Source organism: Geotrypetes seraphini, chromosome 12, assembly GCF_902459505.1.
Source record: "Geotrypetes seraphini chromosome 12, aGeoSer1.1, whole genome shotgun sequence".
In the NCBI taxonomy this organism is placed as follows: Eukaryota; Metazoa; Chordata; class Amphibia; order Gymnophiona; family Dermophiidae; genus Geotrypetes; species Geotrypetes seraphini.
The window spans coordinates 77,155,987-77,179,987 of record NC_047095.1 but is presented as its reverse complement, the minus strand read 5'-3'; the positions used below and the strand labels follow the sequence as shown (position 1 = coordinate 77,179,987).

The following is a 24,001-nucleotide window of genomic DNA, read 5'->3' as shown; positions in this document are numbered from 1 at the left end:
TGGTAGATGCATGGAACAGTCTCCCGGAAGAGACTGTGTCTGAATTCAAGGAGGCATGGGATAGTCACGTGAGATCTCTTAGGGAGAGGAGGAGATTGTGGATGGGCAGACTGGATGGGTCATTTGGCCTTTATCTGCCATCATGTTTGTGTTTACAATACAATACATATACTATTCATCGTCTTTCCAGCACTGCTTGGTGTCCTTGAGAATACACACTCACATGCCACACATTAGCATCTCAGCATCTGAATTGAAACCAGTTTGCACAAGCCCGTGACTTCAGCAAAATGTAGGAATAGGTCTCACAACATGTAAAAGTCTCCCATAGGCTCCTGTCATCTATCTCAATATGATAAAATTATAAATTCTCTTTCAAAAGAAATCCTACAGGGAATAAACATAGAAACATAGAAATAGACGGCAGATAAAGGCCCACGGCCCATCTAGTCTGCCCACCTTAATGTCCCTCCCCTACCTTTGCCCTGTGAAGAGATCCCATGTGCCGATCCCATTTGGCCTTAAAATCAGGCACGCTGCTGGCCTCAATCACCTGTAGTGGAAGACTATTCCAGCGATCAACCACTCTTTCAGTGAAAAAGAATTTCCTGGTGTCATCTCGTAGTTTCCCGCCCCTGATTTTCAACGGATGCCCTCTTGTTGTCGTGGGACCCTTGAAAAAGATGATATCTTCCTCCGCCTCGATGCGGCCCGTAAGATACTTGAACGTCTCGATCATGTCCCCCCTCTATCTGCGCTCCTCGAGCGAGTATAGCTGTAATTTGTCAAGCCGTTTTTCGTATGGTAGATCCTTGAGTCCCGAGACCATCTGGGTGGCCATTCTTTGCACCGACTCCAGTCTCAGCACATCCTTGCGATAATGCGGCCTCCAGAATTGCACACAGTATTCCAGGTGGGGCCTCACCATGGATCTATACAATGGCATAATGACTTCCGCCTTACGACTGACGAAACCCCTTCGTATGCAGCCCATGATTTGTCTTGCCTTGGACGAAGCCTGCTCCACTTGATTGGCAGACTTCATGTCCTCACTGACGATTACCCCCAAGACTCGTTCTGCTACCGTTTTTGCTAGGATCTCGCCATTAAGGGTATAAGACTTGCATGGATTCTGGCTGCCCTGGTGCATAACTTTGCATTTTTTGGCATTGAAGTTGAGTTGCCATATCCTAGACCATCGCTCCAGTAGGAGTAGGTCGTGAATCATGTTGTCGGGCACTGAATCTTCGTCTGTTGTGCATTTGCCCACTACATTACTCAGTTTGGTGTCATCAGCGAATAATGTTATTTTACCTCGAAGCCCTTCTGCGAAGTCTCTTATAAAGATGTTGAATAGGATTGGGCCCAAGACTGAGCCCTGTGGTACTCCACTAATCACCTCCGTCATTTCGGAGGGGGTGCCGTTCACCACCACCCTTTGGAGCCTACCTCCAAGCCAGCTCCCAACCCATTTCGTCAATGTGTTACCTAATCCTATAGAACTCATCTTGCTCAGTAACCTGCGGTGTGGTACGCTATCGAATGCTTTGCTAAAGTCCAGGTACACGATGTCCAGGGACTCCCCAATATCCAGCTTCCCCGTTACCCAGTCAAAGAAGCTGATCAGGTTGGATTGGCAGGATCTTCCCTTAGTAAATCCATGTTGTCGGGGATCCCGTAGATTCTCTTCATCCAGGATCTTATCCGGATGCCAGCGAGCCCAGCTGTTTCCTCTGCCGGCGGTCCCGCCCCTTTTCTGAGCCCTGCTGCGCTGCTTTTTCTTCCGGCGGTCCCGCCCTTTCTCTGATGTCAGAGAAAGGGCGGGACCGCCTGAAGAGGAAGCAGCGCAGCACAGGGCTCTGAGAAAGGCAGGACCGCCAGCAGAGGAAGCAGCTGGGCTGGCATCCGGAAACAAGGTAGACAGCTTCTCCATGGGGGAGGGGGGGAGGCTCTGGGGGTGCGAGCGGTCCTTCGGGTGGGGGTGCGAGCGGTCCTTCGGGGTGGGAGTGCGAGCGCTCCTTCCGGGTGATGAATCGGGCGTCAGGGGGGGGGTGAACTATGTAAAAAAAATTTTGTACAACGCGCTCACGCGTGTAACGCACAAGGGTATGCGCGGTATGTAAGAACCACGTATAACGTGCGCGTTATATGCGAGAAAATACGGTATATAAAGAGCACTTTTCTCCTCCATACTGCCTTCTCTACTAAATTTGCTCTTTGACAGGTTAAGATGGCGTGAAACCACAAAGTTGCACTAATGGTCAATTCTTACATTTAAGACATTGTATCTTAACTGAACAGCCGATACTAGTGTCCAACAATCTGCTAAATATTTAATTCTTTCTGGCACCCAGACAAAAAAAAAGCCAAGTAAGATCTAGCCCAGTGATTCCCAAGGAGGCTCCCCAGCCAGTTAGGTTTTCAGGATATCTACAATGAATATTCATAAGAGATTTGCATGCAGAGCAGAGAGCCATTGTTCTACCATATTTGTACATATCTTAACAATGAATTGGAGAGGATGAAATTAGCAATGTCACCCAGCATCTGCAGGAGTTCCCATCAGTCCCAAAATGAATCTCTTACCTGGGACTGGGTATCAACAGAGTTCAAGCAGGTACCAGAACATACATTCCAGATACGGATGTGACGATCACTGGTTCCACCACCTGTCGCCAGAACATTCAACTGCCAGGGACACCATGCCACAGCCTAGAAAACAAATATAAATAGTAATGAAAAGGAAACCTGATCACTTCCCCTTTTGCTCAGAACCTCGGCTACCAATGACCTACAGAATTAAATTTGAGTCTCTAATTCTCACAATTTTCTGGACAGGAGGACCAGAATCTTTCAAGACATCTGCTATATTACAACCTCTTCCATGCTCTTTGCTCACAAAGGACAAATAGCACAGTTACTTACCATAACAGGTGTTATCCAGGAATAAGCACAAACATCATCAACGCAGGTGACATAAGGCAGCAAAAGGGGGCAAAAGAGGCTACGAGGAAAAAATAGCCAAGGAGGCGAAAAATTTCAAGCCGTTCTTTCGATATATCAAGGAGAAACGACTCGAAGGAAGTGATGGGACCGTTGGATGATCAAGGAATAAAGGGAACGCTGAAGGAGGACAAAGCAATCGCCGACAGACTGAACACATTTTTTGCATCTGTATTTACTGAAGAGGATATACACAGCATACCAGAACCCATCAAGCAATATGCTGGAAGTGAAACTGGGAAACTGACAGGGTTAACGGTCAGTCTAGAAGAGGTATGCAGGCAGATTGAAAGGCTTGACCACTTTTTGAAGCCTTTTGTTTTTAAGGCCAAGTCTTGTTTTAGACACTACCCATTTTTTTTAAACGCATTTGGTCTGCTCAGGTGGGTGATTCTGATTTATTGATAACCATGGATCTTGAGGCTCTGTATAGTAACATCCCTCAAAGGGAGGCTCTGGAAATAGTGGAGTCTAATTTGGCATTTTTGCCCACTGATAATCGGGTTTCTAGATCTTTTCTTTTGAGCCTGTCCTCCTTAGTTCTTCAGAGGAACTTCTTTGAGGTGCAAGGGGATTTTTACCTTCAAATTCATGGCATTGCCATGGGCACTGCCATGGCCCCTAGTGTTGCAAATCTATATGTCACTCATTTTGAAGAGCAACAGCTTTACACTTCCCCCTGGATGTCTCACATCTCGATATGACTTCGTTATATCGATGATGTGTTGATGATATGGACTGGTTCTGAGGAGAGGTTTACTGAATTTCTGCACTGGCTCAACACTTTGGATTAGCATCTCAAATTTTCTGCCAATATCAGCCACTCTAAGGTTACTTACCTGGACACGGTGGTTGTTAAAATGGATGGGAAATTAACTACTACTGTGTACAGAAAATCCACTGATAGGAACATCTACCTGCACTACTACAGTTGTCACCCGGCCCGTTTAAAACAATCCTTACCCATCAGTCAATTTCTAAGGATACGTCGAATTTGTACCACCCTGGTGGATTTTAAACGTCAAGCTAAGATTCTGACCCAGCGCTTCAAGGACCGGGGGTACCCTGACTGGACAATTAAACTGGACAATAAAAATACCTTCATGCCCGTTATGCTAACCCCGATCTCTTACTGACACCTGTGCAGAGACCGTTGCCTAACCAACAGGTTTGTGTGGTTTCATTTTCTGAACAGGCCTTTCAGGTGGCGGATGTCATTAGGAGACACTGGCATGTGCTGGAGCATCATGAGGTGTTTAGGGAACCCCCTCGGATAGCCTTCTCTCGCCCTAAGAACTTGAAGAATCTACTGACTTCATCTTCTGGCTCCTGGGCTCATTCCATAGGTGGCCACAAAGCATGTGGGCATTGTACCATGTGCAGTACGTCGCTATCCACTTCTTGTTGGCAGCACCCTCAGTCCCATTGTAATTACCAGCTAAGACACTCTACTGTGATTCCCAGTGGGTTGTCTACGTGATTGTATGCCCCTGTGATTTGATTTATGTGGGTCGTACCAGCAGAAAAATCAGAATAAGACTCTCTGAACACAAGAGCAGGATTCACACTGCAGCCATATCTGCTCCCCTTGTACCCCATTGCCTTGAGAAGAACCACAGCTTTGGTGATCTCTCGTGATTTGTTTTAGAGCAAATACCGAGTGATTACAGGGGTAACAAGATGGCATATATCAATCTTAGGGAGCAGTTTTGGATTTTTCACCTTCATTGTGTTTCTCCTTAGGGATTAAATGACAGTATTGAATGGAACACTATTGTTTAGTGTTGCTCCTCCTCCTGTGCTGTGATTGGCTCGATGTCTTTCCTGTTGGCTTTTAAGCACGACTGTGTGTCTTCTTGTTGCTCCTCCTCTCTTTTCCCAGCTCTCCTGGAGGACTGCCATTGATTGATTTGCTCAGTTATGGGTTCCTGAGGAAGGGACGTGTTTCCGAAACCAGGCTGGTTGAACCTGGTCTTCTGGCGTGCCATCTGCCCTGTCTTACTTCCCTTGGACATTGGATGAAAATCTTCTGAAGCTAAGGTTTGCTCTTTTTAATTTTTTGGGAGTTGGCTGGGGAGTTCCCTGAGTGGTTGTTGTAACAGTGTTCACCTGTTTATTTTGCACTGCTTTATTGGTGATAGTGTTATTTTGATTTAAAACACACATTCTGGTACCCTATGATGGTGTGTAGGTGTATGCCTTCCCGGCGCCACCTCGATGTGTGAAGTGTTGCAGCTACGCTCCCGTCGCTGCCCCTTCAAACTGAGGGTACCTAAGTTCTGTAAAACTCTGATAGTTATTCACCTTATTTATATTATTTTGTTGGTTATTGATTTAACCTTTGTTGGGGCCACTGTTTCACCACCACTCTTGGGAACCTTTGACCTTTTTGCCTTTTTGTGGGTCTCTTTGTAAGGTTCTCTGGCAATTTTGTTTTTGGAGTTTGTTGTAAATTTAAAGCCTTGCTAAAGAGAACAAAAATCTAAAGTTTCAGGACTCTCGTATTCACGTTGTGCCAGACTTTGCAACAGCCACTGCAGCTAAGAGGAAGAGTTTTCTTGATTTAAGATCACAGCTAAGAAGCATCGGAGCAAAATATGGTTTGATTTACCCGGCGATTATGAGGGGGACCTACAGAAATTAAACAACTAATTTCAAGGAACCGGATGATCTGCATGAATTTTTACAGCAACTGGAAGAACCTATGAATTCTTAAATACTCTTATTTTGTTATATTTTTATTCAGGAGATGAGTTAAATCATATAATCTTATTTAAGGGGTTAATAGTATAAACTTGATATGAAGTTTTAAAAGCTTAACGGCTCATGGAAGAAAACATTGTAAATAGAACATTGACATCTATGGGTGTAAGGAATTGTTACCGTGACAACAGATTTCTTAACAAACGCAATGAAATGTTGTTATGAATGTATTTGATTATATTATTTTTTTAGTATAAATGTGGAATTAAATATATAACAAAGTATGTTTACCAATGTATCTGATAATTAATATGATAGATAGATTGAAAAGCGACAAATCACCAGGCCCGGACAGAATCCACCCTAGGGTACTAAAAGAACTAAGAAATGAGATAGCGGGAATACTCCAACGAGTTTGCAACCTATCCTTGAAAACTGGAGAGATTCCAGAGGACTGGAAGATAGCAAATGTTACACCTATCTTTAAAAAGGAGTCAAGAGGAGACCCGGGAAACTATAGGCCGGTAAGTTTGACATCGGTTCCAGGCAAGATGGTAGAAGCACTGATAAAGGACAGCATCTGTGAGCACATCAAAAAAAATGGGCTGATGAAAGCGAGCCAACATGGCTTCTGCAAAGGAAGATCGTACCAAACAAACTTACTGCACTTCTTTGAGGGGGTAAACAGCCAGTTGGACAGAGGGGAACCTGTAGACATCATTTACCTTGACTTCCAAAAGGCCTTTGACAAGGTACCCCATGAGCGGCTACTTAGGAAGCTGTGGAACCACGGGGTGGAAGGGGACGTACACAGATGGGTCAAACACTGGTTGGCAGGCAGGAGACAGAGGGTTGGAGTGAAGGGTCACTACTCGGGCTGGAGGAAAGTCACGAGCGGAGTTCTGCAGGGGTCTGTACTTGGACCGCTGCTGTTCAATGTATTTATTAATGACCTGGAAACGGGGACGAAATGTGAAGTTATAAAATTTGCGGATGACACTAAACTCTGTAGAAGGGTTAGAACTACGGAAGAATAATAATAATAATTTTATTCTTATATACCGCCATACCCAGCGAGTTCTAGGCGGTTTACATCAGTTAACTTAGGATTCGCGTTGAGAGCAGATTTACAGCAATTTTTTAGCTATATAACAAATTTAACCGAACTTGATAGAGGAGGGAGGGAGATTGGGGGAGGTCGGGAAAAAAGAAGATATCGTGGAGGAGGGTAAGAGCAGGGGGCGAATTATGGGGGCAAAGAGTAATGAAAACTGGGGGTTCCTTAGGGGTCATGTTCGCTAAAAAGGAAAGTTTTAAGTGATTTTCTGAAGCCGAGGTAAGTGGGGGCCTCGAGTATCATTTGGGCAAGCCATGAGTTCAGCTTGGCTGCTTGGAAGGCAAAGGTTTTGTTTAGGAATCTTTTGAGGTGACAAAGTTTTAGCGAGGGGAAGGCAAACAGCTGAATTCTACAGGATTTCTTGTTTGTGTAGTACCGGTTAAAATGAGGATTGATGTAACTTGGAGAAGAACCATTTACCGATTTGTAGCAGAAGCAAGCGAATTTAAAAATAACTCTAGATTCGAATGGCAGCCAGTGAAGTTGGTGGTAAAAGGGGGTGACGTGTTCCCATTTCTTTAGGCCGAAGATGAGACGCATGGCCGTATTTTGGATTATTTTTAGTCTCCTGGTAGTTTTCTTCGTGGCGTTAAGGTAAATGATGTTGCAGTAGTCAAGAATGCTGAGGATGGAAGATTGTACAAGTAGGAAATATTTTTTTATGGTGCGTAGCTTCCAGAGTACGGAGAAGCTTTTCCTGACCGTGAGGTCAGTGTGGTTTTCTAAGGATAAGTTTTTGTCGAGTGTGACTCCCAGAATTTTTAGGGTGGGTTCAAGGGGGTAAGTTGTTCCTTTCAGTTGAATAGTAGTGTCCTTGATTTTGTCATTGGGGGTAGCTAAGAAGAATTTTGATTTGTCGGGATTGAGTTTCAGTCTGAAGGATAGCATCCAGAGTTCGATTTGGTTGAGAATGTTTGTAATGTAGTCAAGTAGTTCTTGTGAGAAATTGGTTAGGGGAATAGTTATTGTGATGTCATCTGTGTATATGAAAAATTTGAGCTTGAGGTTATGTAGGAGGTTACCTAGGGAGGCCAGGTAGATATTGAACAGAGTGGGTGATAAGGGGGAGCCCTGAGGGACCCCGCAGGTGTTGTCCGAGCTGTATGAGAAGGAGTTGCTCTTGAGAACCTTGTAGGATCTGTTTCTAAGGAATCCCTGGAACCAATTGAGGACCTGGTCGGAGATGCCGATGTGAGCCAGGCATTCTAGTAGAATGGTGTGGTCGACCAGGTCGAAAGCACTGCTCAGGTCGAGTTGTATAATCAAGGCACTTGAGCCTTTACTAAAGAGCGAGTGGAGGTGGTCCAGAAGAGAGGCTATGATGGTTTCAGTGCTATGGTCTGCGCGGAAGCCTGATTGATAGTCGCATAGGATGTTAAATTTTTCTAGGTATGCGGCGAGTTCCGTCTTTACCAACCCTTCTGCTATTTTGGTAAATAGGGGGATGCTTGCGATCGGTCTATAGTTAGATGGGGAATTTGGTGATTCTTTTGCGTTTTTTATGATTGGGGTGATCATTATCTGACCTTGCTCAGGAGGGAAGTTTCCTGTGGATAAAAGGAAATCGACCCATGTCATCATGTTTGCTTTGAAGTGGAGCAGGGCGGCTTTCATGATGTTTGGTGGGCATGTGTCCAATTTGCAGAAGGAGTGTGAATATTTATCGTAGTAGGTATTAAAGTTGTGCCAGTCGATTGTAGCAAATTGTTTCCAGCTTAGGTCTATTCTGGTTCCTGGGTCTGGGTTAGGTATATCCGGGTCTGGGAGAATGGGGAACAACTCCAGGGGGTTGGGCCTAGTGGATAGTGTTGATCTTAGTTGTTGGATCTTGGAGTTGAAGAAGTCTGCCAGGGAGTTGGCAGTTAGAGTGGATTCTTCATGTGTATTAGTGAGGGTCTCGGTGTTATATAGGTCATTAACCAGTTTGAAGAGGTTACTACTATTGGTTTTGATATTACCGATTTTGTGGGAATATAAATTTTTTCTTTTTTCATTAGTGAGGTTTTTGTAATTTTTTAGTTTGTCTCCAGGTCAATCTATCTTCGAGGGTTCCAGATTTTTGCCATAGTCTTTCTGCTTTTCTTAGATCCTTCTTTAATAGCAGAAGTTCTGGATCGAACCAGCCCTCTTTGTTAGTGGTTCTTATTCTGCGGGTTTTAATGGGAGCAATCTCATTTAGTATGGTAGTATTCTCCTTGGTCCAGGCGGCCATGAGTTGATCTATTTCTTCGGTTGGAGTGGAGTTGATTTCGAAACGAGACCAAAATTCTGTTGAGTCAATCTTTCCTCTGGTAGTGTGGGTTTTGGTAGTTCTAGTATTAATGTTTTTGGTGGGTTTGTGATGGCATCAAATGGTGAAGGTACACAGACGGTGGTCAGACCAAAGAGAGTCTGACCAGTTGCCTTGTTTCCAGTAAAAAGTGGGATTTGTTAGTTCCTTGGAGGAGAGAGTCACCAGGTCTAACTGATGACCTCTTTGGTGGGTTTTGATAGGGGGGTGTTTGTCATAGCCTAGTTGGGTGAGCAATGACCAAAAATCCGAGATTTCTGGTTGGTCGGTTAGCTCAAGATGGATGTTAACATCCCCACATAGTAGGTTGTAAGAACTTGTTAACGAATTTGTTAGTAGGGTTTCAGCGAAGTCCTCTTTGGTCATGGTCCATTTTTTGGGCGGGATATAGAATAAAGTGATGGTTAGTGCTGAGGGCAGTGATTTTGATGTTAGAAAGATGGTGAGAATTTCTGCGTTGGGCGAAGAGTGTGAGGACCTACAAAGGGACCTAAACAAACTGGAGGAGTGAGTGAATAAATGGCAGATGAAATTCAATGTAGGGAAATGCAAGGTCATGCAAATAGGGAGAAAGAACCCGATGTTCAGCTACCAAATGGGGGGATTAGTATTAGAGGGAAGTAACCTTGAAAGAGATTTGGGTGTACTGGGGAATACAACAATGAAGTCAACGGCGCAATGCGCAGCAGCCGCGAAGAAGGCAAACAGAATGTTGGGTATTATTAAAAATGGTATTACGACCAGAACAAAAGAAGTCATCCTGCCGTTGTATCGGGCAATGGTGCGCCCGCACCTGGAGTACTGTGTTCAGTATTGGTCACCATACCTTAAGAAGGATATGGCAATACTTGAGAGGGTCCAGAGGAGAGCGACACGAATGATTAAGGGCATGGAAAACCTTTCATACACTGAAAGATTGGAGAGGCTGGAGCTCTTCTCCCTGGAAAAGCGGAGACTCAGAGGAGACATGATAGAGACCTACAAGATCATGAAGGGCATAGAGAGAGTAGAGAGAGATAGATTCTTCAAATTTTCAAAACATATAAGAACAAGAGGGCATTCGGAAAAATTGGAAGGGGATAGATTCAAAACAAATGCTAGGAAGTTTTTCTTTACTCAGCGGGTGGTGGACACCTGGAATACGCTTCCAGAGGACGTAATAGGACAGAGTACGGTACTGGAGTTCAAGAAAGGATTGGACAATTTCCTGCTGAAGAAAGGGATAGAGGGGTATAGATAGGGGGCTACTGCGCAGGTCCTGGACCTGTTGGGCCGCCGCATGAGCGGACTGCTGGGCACGATGGACCTCGGGTCTGACTCAGTGGAGGCATTGCTTATGTTCTTAATAACTGAAGTACAGTTATAGTTCATGACATTGTCTGCTTTGAATTGATTGTTCTATCTATAACTTCTGAAGGATATGGTCAATTATATATATATATATATATATATATATATACATATCTTTCCACATTAACTTGGGTTTTATTTTTATATTAATTATAACTTTTCAAGATGGATAATTACTGTAATATATGTTGATATAACATTATATAAAAGTGATTTAACATTTAATATTAGAATGTTTTTAGTTAGGAAGTTTATTTATTTATTTATTTGTAATATTCCTGATCAATTTATTACTGTATTACAAGTTAATATTTGAGTATGATATTAATTTCTTCACTCGTTCATTATATGTTTAGTATTTATGTAGTATGAGTGTTCATACTGATATAATATAATGATGAAAAGTTTTTGAGGATTAATTATGAGACATAATTAAGTTTTAGCCTCAATCCTTGATCACCTTCGTGTTCTTTTTAGCAAAGGTACTAGTGCCTTAATTTTGCAATTTGATTTTAGCAGCGTTTTTGATTTGATAGACCATGAAATACTGTTGAGATGCTTGAATGCGATAGGGCTTTCTGGAAGAGTTTGGAACTGGTTCCAAGGTTTCTTCACAAAAAGATCATATCAAGTGGTTTGTGATGGTAATTATTCTCATTCCTGGAGTAATACATCCGGGGTACCTCAGGGTTCCCCGCTCTCACCCCTGTTACTCAATATTTATATTTCGTCCTTAGGACATCTATTGCAAAATTTGAATTTAAATTTTTATATATATGCAGATGATATTACCATTTTAATTTCTTTAAGTAATTTTATTACTAATATTTTAAAACAAATTTCACATATCATGACTATGATAGAGCAGTGGACAATCAATTTTAAATTGAAACTTAATATAGACAAAGACTAAACTTTTTCTAGCCAGCCCAAATGACAAAACAATTAAACCATCACTTTGTTTAAATGGCTATGACTACCTGATTTCAAAATCTATAAAAATATTGGGAGTCACATTAGATTGTCATCTAACCATGATAGAACATACAGATTCAGTGATAAATGCTTCTTTGCACTATGGAAACTAAAGACTATTAAAAAAAAATACTTTGATCCTTTATCTTTTAGATTATTGGTGCAGGCATTAGTTCTATCCATTATTGTAATATTGTGTATTTGGGAGCTCCAAAGAAAGTACTGAGAAAATTGAGAATAGTGCAGAATACGGCTGTCCAACTGATATATGGTTTGAAGAAAAATGACCATATTAGCCCTTACTACTGATTGCTGCATTGGCTATCAGTGGAGGCGCGAGTACTATTCAGATTTTCTTGGATCTGTTTTAAGTTGATTTGGAGACTGGCCCCAACTTATCTGTTATCTCATTTCATGTTGTACAGCCCAAAGAGGAAAACTAGAAATTTACATTTATTCGCATATCTAAAAATTACTGGTTGTAGATAAGACTTCTGGATAAAACTCTTGTATTTCAAGCGGGTAAGCAGCAGTCATGGGCAAATGCATTGGTGGAGCTATGTTGTCTTATGGTGCATTTCAAAAAGGAATTAAGTCGGCGCTGTTTGACAAATTTATTTCCTAAATGTGGGTACTATTGTTAGCAAAATTTTACACTATGTATATTTAAGAAACTTGTATTTTTTACCATTTGTATTTCGCTGATTGTCCAGCCCTCTTCTGTGTAAACCGCCTAGAAATCGTTTGGTTATGGCGGTACAGAAGAATAAAGTTATGTTATCTTGAGGAGTGGCATACTTTATGAGCCAATCGTCGAGATAAGGAAAAACCTGAAGACCTTGAGCCTGCAGAGCCACAGCTACTACCACCGGACACTTGATGAACACTTTGGGTGAGGATGTGCAGCCAAAGGGCAGAACCTTGTATTGAAAGTGCTGTAGGGCCACTTGAAATCTGAGGAATTTCTTGTGGGCATAATAAATGGGAATATATGTATAGGCTTCCTTTAGATCCAGAAAACATAGCCAATCATTCTGATCCAAGAGGGGATATAAAGTTGCCAAGGACAACATGCGAAACTTCCTTTGCTAAGAACTTGTTTAGGCCTCTGAGGTTCAAAATTGGACGCAGACCTCACTCTTCTTCGGGATAAGAAAATACTGAAAGTAAAACCCCAGGTTCCTTTGAGTAGGAGGGACAGTTTCTATTGCATTTAGAAGAAGTAGAGATTCTATTTCCCGAAGCAGAAGAGACGTCTGAGTGTTGAGAGAAGACTTTCTTGGAGGACAGTCTGAGGGCATAGTGAGGAAATGAAGACAGAAATCCTCCTCTCAAATGACTTTTAGAACCCTGATGTCTGAAGTAATCAACTGCCAATGTTGATGATATAATTGCAGCCAGCCCTGATTGGCTGAGGGAGAGAAAGAGCAGCTATGCTCTCCATGAGTCCGTCAAAAAGACTGTGCTGGTTTTTGAGCAGCTGCTGGTTGAGACTTCTGAAGACGCTGTTGCTTTTTCTTCTTCTGCTGAGGCAGACGAGAGACTGCAGGTTTGGCAGAAAACGTCTCTAACACGAAGCATTATTGAGAAGCTGAAGGAGGCTTAGACTTGGATTTAACCAAAGCATTCCAATTCTTTTCATGGTCACTGAGTTTTTGTGTTGCTACCTCAATGGAATCACCAAAAAGCTCTTCTCCCAAATAGGGAATATTAGCCAATCTGTCTTAAAGATTGATATCCATATTAGAGAATGACACGGTGAAAAAATTGGTCCCCGTCACCGCCCCGTCCCCGTCTCACCATCCCCGTCACCGCCCCATCCCCGTCTCACCATCCCCGTCACCGCCCCGTCACCGCCACTGCCACCCCATTCACCGCCCCGTCACCGCCACTGCAATCCCATTCACTTTTCTTTATTTACGTATAAAGGAAACATTCTTTAAAACTTTAAAACTTAGTTAAATATTAGTTAATAACTATACAAAAACAAAACACGCAGAGAAAAAATTAATTAATATAAATTCTCAAAACTGACACATTTTGATCACTAAATTTAAAATAGTTATTTTTCATACAGTTTTTCAATCACTAATCTTCCACCACCCCTGGGGCTAGCAATGCAAAAACAAACACGACATGTACTTTAAATGCTTACAATGTTAGCCTATATGGTAATTAGACGCGGCCGCTGTACCTAATCGCGGCAAAGATCTCCCTGCCGTGATTAGCATAGTGACCGCGGCTACGGCTGCAAGTCTCCCCTCCCCCCAGCGATCACGGCAGGAGGGCACCCAACCCCTCCTGTAGACCCCCCCAACGGCCCTCCCGACAATCGCAGCAGAAGGGTACCCAACCCCTCCTGCCGGTCCTCCCAATGGCCTCCCCTAAGATCGCCGGCAGGAGGGTACCCAACCCCTCCTGCTGGACCCCCCCCAACGAACCCTCCCACCCCGGAACCCCCTTAGTCTTACTTTCCAAGTTGGACCGGACGGCTCCTCACACGTATGGCCAGCAGGCTTGCCTCCGTCCAAATGAGGCGGGCCCGCCCCTACCCTGCCCAACCCACAGGATCCTAAGGCCTGATTGGTCTAGGCACCTAAAGCCACTCCCGCTATAGGAGGGGCCTTAGGTGCTTGGGCCAATCAGGCCCTAGGATCCTGTGGGTTAGGCAGGGGAGGGGAGGGGCGGGCCCGCCTCATTTGGACGGAGGCAGGCCTGCTGGCCAGACGAGCGAGGAGCTGTCCGGTCCAACTTGGAAAGTAAGACTAAGGGAGTTCCGGGGTGGGAGGGTTCGTGGGGGGGGGGTCCAGCAGGAGGGGTTGGGTACCCTCCTGCCGGCGATCTTAGGGGAGGCCATTGGGAGGACCGGCAGGAGGGGTTGGGTACCCTTCTGCTGCGATTGTCGGGAGGGCCGTTGGGGGGTCTACAGGAGGGGTTGGGTGAAATGAGGAGCACGGTGAAACACAGGTAAATAGCGGTTCCTAGAAGGGGGTACATTGGCCCGCGGGGACAAACCTGTTCACCGTTTCCGCGGTCGGTGAATGGCCTTGTCCCCGTCACCACAGCGACTGCTAGTTTTCTTCCCCGTTTTCGGCGGTGACCCGCGGCTTAAATGCGGTGGCCGCGGGTAAACCGTCACCGTGTCATTCTCTAATCCATATCTAAGAATCTGAGCCATGCCAGACATCTCACTGTCATCGACATGGATGAAGCTCTAGTAGATGATAACTCAAAAGCATCATAAGCCAATCTGGCCAAATACTTCCATGCTTGGGAAAGTGTGAAAGATATTATTAAGTTCCTGAATGTGCTGTGCAGTAATATATTAAACAGGTAATTTCCATACTATGTGCTTTACATAGCAGGACATGTAGAAATTATAATTCAGAACCCTGATCGCCAACATGGAATTTTGATATAGGCGACATCCAAATTTGTCCACAGTCCATCCTTCATGGCCCGGTGGAGTGGAGGCATAGACCTTATAAGCAAAAGACTTTTTCAAAGTTGATTCCACCACTAATGATTGGTGTTGAAGCTGTGGTTTATCAAAACCCGGAGAAGTAACATAGTAAATGACTGCAGATAAAGACCCAAGTGGTCCATCCAGTATGCCCAAGCATACATGCTACATAAAGCACAGTTACTTACCGTAACAGGTGTTATCCAGGGACAGCAGGCATATATTCTCACATGTGGGTGACGTCATCTACGGAGCCCCGATGTGGAAGCATTTTCAAGCAAACTTGATTGAAGATTTAAGTTTGCTCTGCTGCTCCACGCATGCGTGCCTTCCTGCTCCACTAGGGGGTGCATCCCCTCGTGGTCTCCAGTTCACTTAACTAGCCAAGAAGCCAACCTCGGGGAGGTGGGCGGGTTGTGAGAATATATGCCTGCTGTCCCTGGATAACACCTGTTACGGTAAGTAACTGTGCTTTATCCCAGGACAAGCAGGCATGATATTCTCACATGTGGGTGACCTCCAAGCTAACTGAAAAGGGATGGAGGGAAGTTGGCAATTTAAGCAAATAGATTTCGCAATACCGATTGGCCGAACCGGCCATCGCTTCTGGACAGTGAGTCCAGACAGTAGTGGGAGGTGAAGGTATGAACCGAAGACCACGTGGCAGCCTTGCAGATTTCCTCAATAGGTGTGGACCTGAGGAATGCTACGGAGGCTGCCATCGCTCGGACCTTGTGTCCCGTTACTCGACCATGCAGCGCGAGACCAGCCTGAGCATAGCAAAAGGAGATGCAATCGGCCAACCAGTTGGACAAGGTGCGTTTGGAAACTGGGTGACCTAACCGGTTTGGGTCGAAGGATAAAAACAGTTGTGGGACTTCCCGGTGTGACTGAGTGCGTTGGAGGTAAAAGGCCAACGCTCTCTTGCAGTCAAGAGTGTGGAGGGCCACTTCTCCGGGGTGAGAGTGGGGCTTGGGAAAAAACACAGGCAAGACAATGGACTGATTGAGATGAAAATCAGACACTACTTTAGGTAAGAACTTTGGATGGGTGCGGAGTACCACCTTGTCGTGATGGAATACCGTGAAGGGTGGGTCCGCTACCAGAGGTTGTAACTCACTAACCCGCCGGGCGGAAGTAAGCGCGAGCAGGAAAATCACCTTCCAAGTGAGGAATTTTGGATGGCATTTGTCTAGGGGCTCAAATGGAGGTTTCATTAGTTGAGCCAGAACCACGTTAAGGTCCCAAACCACCGGGGGGGGGGGGGGTTTGAGAGGAGGGTGGACGTTCAGAAGACCCTTCATGAAGCGAGAGACTAAGGGATGGAGCGAGAGGGCTTTCCCTTCCAGGGGCTGATGAAAGGCCGCAATCGCACTGAGGTGTACTCGAATGGAGTTGGTCTTTAGGCCGGAATGAGATAATTGAAGTAAATAGTCAAGGACCAGAGGGAAGGGGACCGACACCGGGTCCTGGCTGTGGGAGGAGCACCAGGTTGAGAATCTGGTCCACTTTTGGGAGTAGCAGGTTCTCGTCGAGGTCTTTCTAGAGGCCTCCAATATCTCCTTGACTGATTGAGACACGGGGAGAGCAGTCAGGGGGAGAGAAACCAAGCATTCAGATGAAGAGATTGAAGATTGGGATGCAACAGCGAACCCTGACCCTGTGATAGTAGAGAGGGAAACAGAGGCAGTGGATCTCTGACACTGAGTTGAAGTAGAAGGGAAAACCACGGCTGGCATGGCCAGCGAGGGGCAATCAGGATCAGGGTGGCTTGTACTGTTTTCAGGTGGACAAGCGTCCGCAGTATCAGAGGAAATGGCGGGAACGCGTACAGGAACCTTCCCTCCCAGTCGAGGAGGAAGGCGTCGGCCTCGAGCCGGTCCGGGGAGTACATCCGCGAGCATAAGAGAGGCAGCTTGTGGTTGTGGGGGGATGCGAAAAGATCTATTTGAGGCGTCCCCCACTTTTCGAACACCTGTCGTAGGATCTGAGAGTGCAGTGACCACTCGTGTGGCTGGAGGAGGCGGCTGAGTCTGTCCGCCAGACAGTTTTGTTCTCCTTGTATGAAAAAGGATCCTTGTATGAAAAAGGATCTGCAAAAGTTAGAGGAATGGTCTAATGCCTGGCAACTAAAATTCAATGCAAAGAAATGCAGAGTAATGCATTTGGGGATTAATAATAGGAAGGAACCGTATATGCTGGGAGGAGAGAAGCTGATATGCACGGACGGGGAGAGGGACCTTGGGGTGATAGTGTCCGAAGATCTAAAGGCGAAAAAACAGTGTGACAAGGCAGTGGCTGCTGCCAGAAGGATTCTGGGCTGTATAAAGAGAGGCGTAGTCAGTAGAAGAAAGAAGGTGTTGATGCCCCTGTACAGGTCATTGGTGAGGCCCCACTTGGAGTATTGTGTTCAGTTTTGGAGACCGTATCTGGCGAAAGACGTAAGAAGACTTGAGGCGGTCCAGAGGAGGGCGACGAAAATGATAGGAGGCTTGCGCCAGAAGACATATGAGGAGAGACTGGAAGCCCTGAATATGTATACCCTAGAGGAAAGGAGAGACAGGGGAGATATGATTCAGACGTTCAAATACTTAAAGGAAATTAACGTAGAACAAAATCTTTTCCAGAGAAAGGAAAATGGTAAAACCAGAGGACATAATTTGAGGTTGAGGGGTGGTAGATTCAGGGGCAATGTTAGGAAATTCTACTTTACGGAGAGGGTGGTGGATGCCTGGAATGCGCTCCCGAGAGAGGTGGTGGAGAGTAAAAGTGTGACTGAGTTCAAAGAAGCGTGGGATGAACACAGAAGATTTAGAATCAGAAAATAATATTAAAGATTGAACTAGGCCAGTTACTGGGCAGACTTGTACGGTCTGTGTCTGTGTATGGCCGTTTGGAGGAGGATGGGCAGGGGAGGGCTTCAATGGCTGGGAGGGTGTAGATGGGCTGGAGTAAGTCTTAACAGAGATTTCGGCAGTTGGAACCCAAGCACAGTACCGGGTAAAGCTTTGGATTCTCGCCCAGAAATAGCTAAGAAGAAGAAAAAAACAAAAAAAATTTTTAAATTGAATCAGGTTGGGCAGACTGGATGGACCATTCGGGTCTTTATCTGCCGTCATCTACTATGTTACTATGTTACCGCTCGAAGGAAGGTGTTGTTGGAGATTGCCCATTTCCAGAGGCGCAGGGCTTCCCGGCAAAGGGACCAAGACCCTGTTCCCCCTTGTTTGTTTACGTAGTACATTGCTACTTGGTTGTCGGTTCAGATGAGAACCACTCGGTCGTGGAGCAGATGTTGAAAAGCTACAGCTGCGAGATAGATGGCCCGAAGCTCTAGCACGTTGATGTGGCAGCGACGGTCTTCTGCTGACCACATCCCTTGAGTGCGTAGGCCGTCTAGATGGGCTCCCCAAGCGTACTCCAACGAGTCCGTGGTGAGTATCTTGCTGTGAGGTGGGGTGAGAAAGAGCAAACCTTTGGAAAGATTTGAAGAGTCGGCCCACCAGCGGAGCGATCGTTGCAAAGAAGGCGTCACTGTCACGGGGCGGTCGATCGGGTCCCGGTCTTGACGCCATTGAGAGGCCAAGGTCCATTGAGGAATTCTCAGATGGAGGCGGGCGAAGGGTGTGACGTGGACGGTGGAGGCCATGTGGCCCAGAAGAGTCATCATCTGCCGCGCTGATACCGAGGTCAGCAGGGAAAACCTTCGACTCAGACTTACTAACGCCTCTAGACGCGGAGGGGGGAGGAAGGAACGGAGGCGAACCGTGTCCAGCGTGGCCCCGATGAACTGCAGGGACTGGGAGGGGCGTAGTTGGGATTTTGGGAAGTTTATCTCGAACCCCAGACTTTGTAGGTAGGTAATAGTCTGTTGGGTCGCTGAGATAACCGCTTCCCTGGACGGGGCTTTGATCAGCCAGTCGTCCAGGTAGGGGAATACCTGGAGGCCCTGGGAGCGTAAGCTTGCTGCAACTACCACGAGGCACTTGGTGAAGACCCGAGGTGACGATGCTAGGCCAAAGGGGAGGACACGGTATTGTAGGTGCCAGTCCCCTACCTGAAAACGCAAGAACTTAAGGTGAGCGGGGTGCACTGGGACATGCGTGTACGCCTCCTTCAGATCGAGGGAGCAGAGCCAGTCGCCCTCGTCGATCAGGGGGTAGAGGGTCGGTAGGGAAAGCATCCGAAATTTTTCCCGTACCAGAAATTTGTTGAGGCGTCTCAAGTCTAGTATTGGGCGTAGGTCTCCCGTTTTTTTCGGTACCAGGAAGTAACGGGAGTAGAAGCCCTTCCCCCGTTGGTCGGGGGGGAACCTCCTTCACTGCTCTCAGGCGAAGCACGTCTCGAGCTTCGGAGAGGAGTAGGGGTAGCTGCGTCCGGTTGGGAGGGCAATTCCTTGGGGGGTTGTCCGGAGGAATGGCCCGAAAGTTGAGAGTATCCTGATGAGATCACGCCAAGGACCCATGCGTCCGACATGACTTGTTCCCAGCGAGGGTAAAAGGCTTTGAGGCGACCCCCGATGGGAAGGAGGCCTGGGACTATGGCCGAGGGGGCCCGCCCCCTTCCGCATATCCCGTCAAAAGGACGGGGATGGTTTGGTAGTCGCAGGCGGTAGGGCCTTGGGCATGGCCCGGTGGTGGGCTTGCGGACGCCTGGGTGGAGGCCGCTAGAAGGCAGGGGTGGATTTTTGAGGGTAGCGGCGCGGAGGGGCCCTGTACGGCCTGGACACGGGCGGTTTAGGCTTTTGCCGGATGAGGGAGGCGAACGAGCGTTCGTGTTCGGAGAGGCGTTTTGTAGCCGCCTCGATAGTGTCATCGAACAGTTCTTTTCCCACGCAGGGGAGGTTAGCCAACCGGTCCTGCAAGTTGGGGTCCATGTCGACCAGGCGCAGCCAAGCTTGTCGGCGCATGGCGATAGCAAAGGCTGCCTCTCTGGAGGAGAGTTCGAAGCCATCGTATGCCGCGTGGAATAGATGGAGGCGCAGGTTGGAGAGGGACTCTAAAAGCAGGCCAAACGCTCCTTGCCGGGAGGCCGGTAGGTCAGTCTCAAAGGCTCTCAATAGTCCAATGAGGTGTTTGAGGTAGGATGTGAAGGTGAAAGTGTAGCTTTGCACCCTAGAGGCCATCATTGCATTTTGATATAGTCTCCTGCCGAACTTGTCCAGGGGTCGGCCTTCTCGGCCAGGGGGGGACCGCAGCTGAGACCCGGGATGGGTGAGCCTTTTTCAAGGAGGATTCTACTAGCAGCGACTGGTGGGAGAGCTGTGGTTGTTCGAATCCCGGGTAGGGTACTTGGCCTCCATTTTGGAGGGTACGGCTGTGACCAAGTAGGGGGTCTCCAGGTTCCTGAAGAAGGCCTGTTGGAGTACCGGGTTAGGTGGTAAGCGAAGGGACTCTCTGGGCAGTGATGGCATATCCAGCTCCGCTAGGTACTCCTTAGAGCAGGGGTGTCGAAGTCGGTCCTCGAGGGCCGCAATCCAGTCGGGTTTTCAAGATTTCCCCAATGAATATGCATGAGATCTATGTGCATGCACTGCTTTCAATGCATATTCATTGGGGAAATTCTGAAAACCCGACTGGATTGCGGCCCTCGAGGACCGACTTCGACACCTGTGCCTTAGAGTATCTGGAGTTGGACTGGAGGTCTAAGTCCAAAGCGTGGCCCATATCCTGGACAAAGCGAGTGAAGGATGGGCGGGATGTTCCAGGGGCCCCGTGCGGGGTCGGTGAACGAGACCTCCGTCGGGTGGAGAAGGATGGGGAGGCTTCCCTCGAGTATCGAGGTTCCTGCTCCGATCCACGCTCCGAGACCGGGGAAGCACTGTGAGAGTGTTCCGGGGTCGATCTTCGGCGTCTCGAGGAGCCCCTCGGGGACGATGCCGGGGTTCGGGATACCGATCGATGTCGAATCGGTGACCTCGACCCGGACTCCCTCGGAGAATACCTGCAACCTCGGGTCGGGGTCCCGGTCCGAGAGGGAGTTCGGAGGATGCGCGGGTTGGAGAGTGATAACTCAGCCACCCTTAGTGGTCCCGTACGAGGTGTAGGTGAACGGCCTCGTAGAGTTGGTGAACCTCGGGCCTTCTTGGAGGTACGGCGGTTCGAGGTTTCTGTCGTTTTAGCACGACTTTTGCCCCGCGGCGGTCTGTGGAAGGAGAGCGTCTCGGGCGCCTCGGCGAGGAGTATGGGATGCGGCGAAGCTTGCGCACTTTTCCCCGAGGTTGCTCGATGCGAGGCTCAGGCTGGTCTGGCACCTGCGGGGTCGAGGTCGAGGCCGATTGTAACTGGGCCATTGCAGCGGACAGCTCCGACGAGATCATCGCTCGGAGTAGGTCCTGGAAGACGGGCACGGACAGCATCGAAGGCATGTCCACTGCCTCGGTGCACTCCACCGGGGGCGACCTCGTATCAGAGTATTCCCGTGTGGTGGAGGCACGGCCCGAAGGCTTGTAGGGCTTAGCCGAGGCTGTAAGCATGGGGCTTCCGCCATGCGTCGACGGGGTCTCCGAGGCTGGCTTCTTCGATGTTAAGGAACCTGAAGAAGGAAGAGGGGACTTACCCGGGGCCGAGGCTTTCTGCTGTCCCGAGGGCTTCGGATTCGGGTCTTGGGGTGATGCCGAGGTATTCGGGGCCGAGGTCAAGGCCGGGGCCGACCTCGAGGCCGAGGTAGAGGGTTGGTCCGGAGCAAAAAGGTCCGCCATGCGGGCAGGAGTCGGTTGGATGAGCCGCCCCCAGGCAGAGGATGCACCGGCGATGCGGGTCTGTGATGGAAAGAAGCCGCTCACACCGGGTGCACTTTTTAAAGCCGGTCAAAGGCCGGGACATAGAATCGAAAGTAGCCGCGGCTCGAGTAGCCACGCGGCCACGGGGACCCGGAAGCCTCCGGGTCGTCAAAACGAAGCAGGAATCAAGTTGAAAAGTAAAGAATTCGCGCACAGCGACTTAATCGAGAAAAAACAAGAAAAAATCGCGGTGCTAGAAGGCAGTTGGGGCAGAGCCTGAAAAACACGACTTCTAGGCTCAGCGGAAAATTTTGAACTGGAGACCACCAGGGGATGCACCCCCTAGTGGAGCAGGAAGGCACGCATGCGTGGAGCAGCAGAGCAAACTTAAATCTTCAATCAAATTTGCTTGAAAATGCTTCCGCATCGGGGCTCCATAGATGACGTCACCCACATGTGAGAATATCATACCTGCTTGTCCTGGGATAAATTAATTTAGTTTAAATGGTCCTTTTTCTTAGATATTTCTGGGCCAGAAACCCAGAGCCCTGCCTAGTAATGTGCTTAGGTTCCATCTATTGGAGTCTCCATCAAAGCTTACTCCAGCCCATCTTAACCATCCCAGCCATCGAAGCCCTCCCCAGCCCGTCATCAACAATGTCCATATACAGACACAGGCCATGCAAGCCTGTCCAGTACTGACCTTAGTTCCTTCAATGTATATCCATTATTTTCTGATTAGAGATCCTCTGTGTTCATCTCACGCTTGTTTGAACTTTGTCACCGTTTTCTTCTCCACCACCTCCCTCGAGAGTGTATTCCATGCAACCACCACCCTCTCTGTAAAAAATTTCCTAACATTACTCTTGAATCTACCACCCCTCAACCTCATATTATGCCCTCTGGTTTTATCATTTTCCTTTCTCTGGAATAGATTATGTTTTACGTTAATACCTTGGAAGAATTTGAACGTCTGAATCATATCTCCCCTGTCCCTGCTTTCCTCTAGGGTATACATATTCAGGGCTTCCAGGCTCTCCTCATGCATCTTCTGGTACAAACCTCCTACCATTTTCTTCATCTTCTTCTGGACCACTTCAAGTCTTTTTATGTCCTTCGCCAGATAAGGTTTTCAAAATTGAACATAATACTCCAAGTGGGGCCTCACCATTGACTTGTACAGGGGCATCAACACCTTCTTTCTTCTACTGGTCATGCCTCTCTCTATACAGCCTAGCATCCTTCTGGCAACAACCACCGCCCTGTCACACTATTTCTTCACCTTTAGATCTTCAGACACTATCACCCCAAGGGCCCTCTCCCCATCCATGCATATCAGCTTCTCACCTCCCTGCACATACGGCTCTTTCCAATTTCTAATCCCCAAATGCATTACACTGCACTTCTTTGCACTGAATTTTAGTTGCCAGATATTAGACCAGACATGGGCAACTCTAGTCCTCGAGGGCCAGAATCCAATCGGATTTCTATTTTATGATTAGAATATATCAGATTTGAAATATGAATCCTGCTAAAGCTGGTGTAAGACATAACTGGGGACTGCAAAGCCCAGGCTGTGCTTTTAAGACAAAAGATATTAAAGTATGAGTTGTTTTTTCTAAACCAAAACTTCAGTATTCAGGTTAACTTGCCATGTTAGTATTTTGTGATAAATAAGAGGGTTTTGGGTTGCAGTTTGGGCACTCAGTCTCTAAACGGTTTGCCATCACTGACTAGGCCGTGTCAAAATGGACTCCCAGAAATTCCAAGCACTTGGGTCAGCTGCAGCTAACTTTTGCAAAAGTTGACTATCCAGCCCAGGTCCTATAAGAGGCTCACCACTTACTGAACCACGCACTTGCCATTGATTAGAGATGGAGCTCTAATCAGCCTTAAGTCATTCACCCAGAAATGCCACTCAGTCAATGCACCTATGCCACCTAACCTCACCAGATGCTACTTAGTGCATATGTTTTATTGTCATGTTTATATTGTAATTTGTGTAAATTAAGTCATCTCTGTCCTGTCTCGATTATTATGGATGCACTTTGTAACCAATTCTGGGCTCCTTTGGGAGGACGGGCTAAAAAAATTGAATAAATAAAAAATTGTCCAAATAAGAATGCACTAGACACCCATGCTGTGCAGGTGAGCTGCTATAAACACTATCACCTTGGTAAAGGTGCAGGGAGCCATGGCCTAACCGAAAGGAAGCACCACAAACTGAAGTATTGCTGAAGAACATGAAATCTCAGATATTTCCTGTGAATCAGAAAGGTGGAGATGAAGATAAGTCTCCATCAATCCAGAGAGGTAAGGAATTCTCCCAGAGCCAACCACTGCCATGCAAAAGTGGGGGACCTGTAAGGACTTATGGAC

At 47.0% G+C, this 24,001-nt stretch overlaps 1 protein-coding gene across 1 annotated transcript in view; it reads right to left on the bottom strand.

Annotated features, from left to right (window-relative positions):
- CDC20 (cell division cycle 20) overlaps positions 1–24,001 on the bottom strand; it is a 164,646-nt gene that overhangs the window by 28,762 nt on the left and 111,883 nt on the right. The window contains exon 9 of the mRNA XM_033915283.1: positions 2,587–2,712. Coding sequence (XP_033771174.1) covers positions 2,587–2,712 — 126 coding nt within the window. The remainder of the gene's footprint in view (positions 1–2,586; positions 2,713–24,001) is intronic.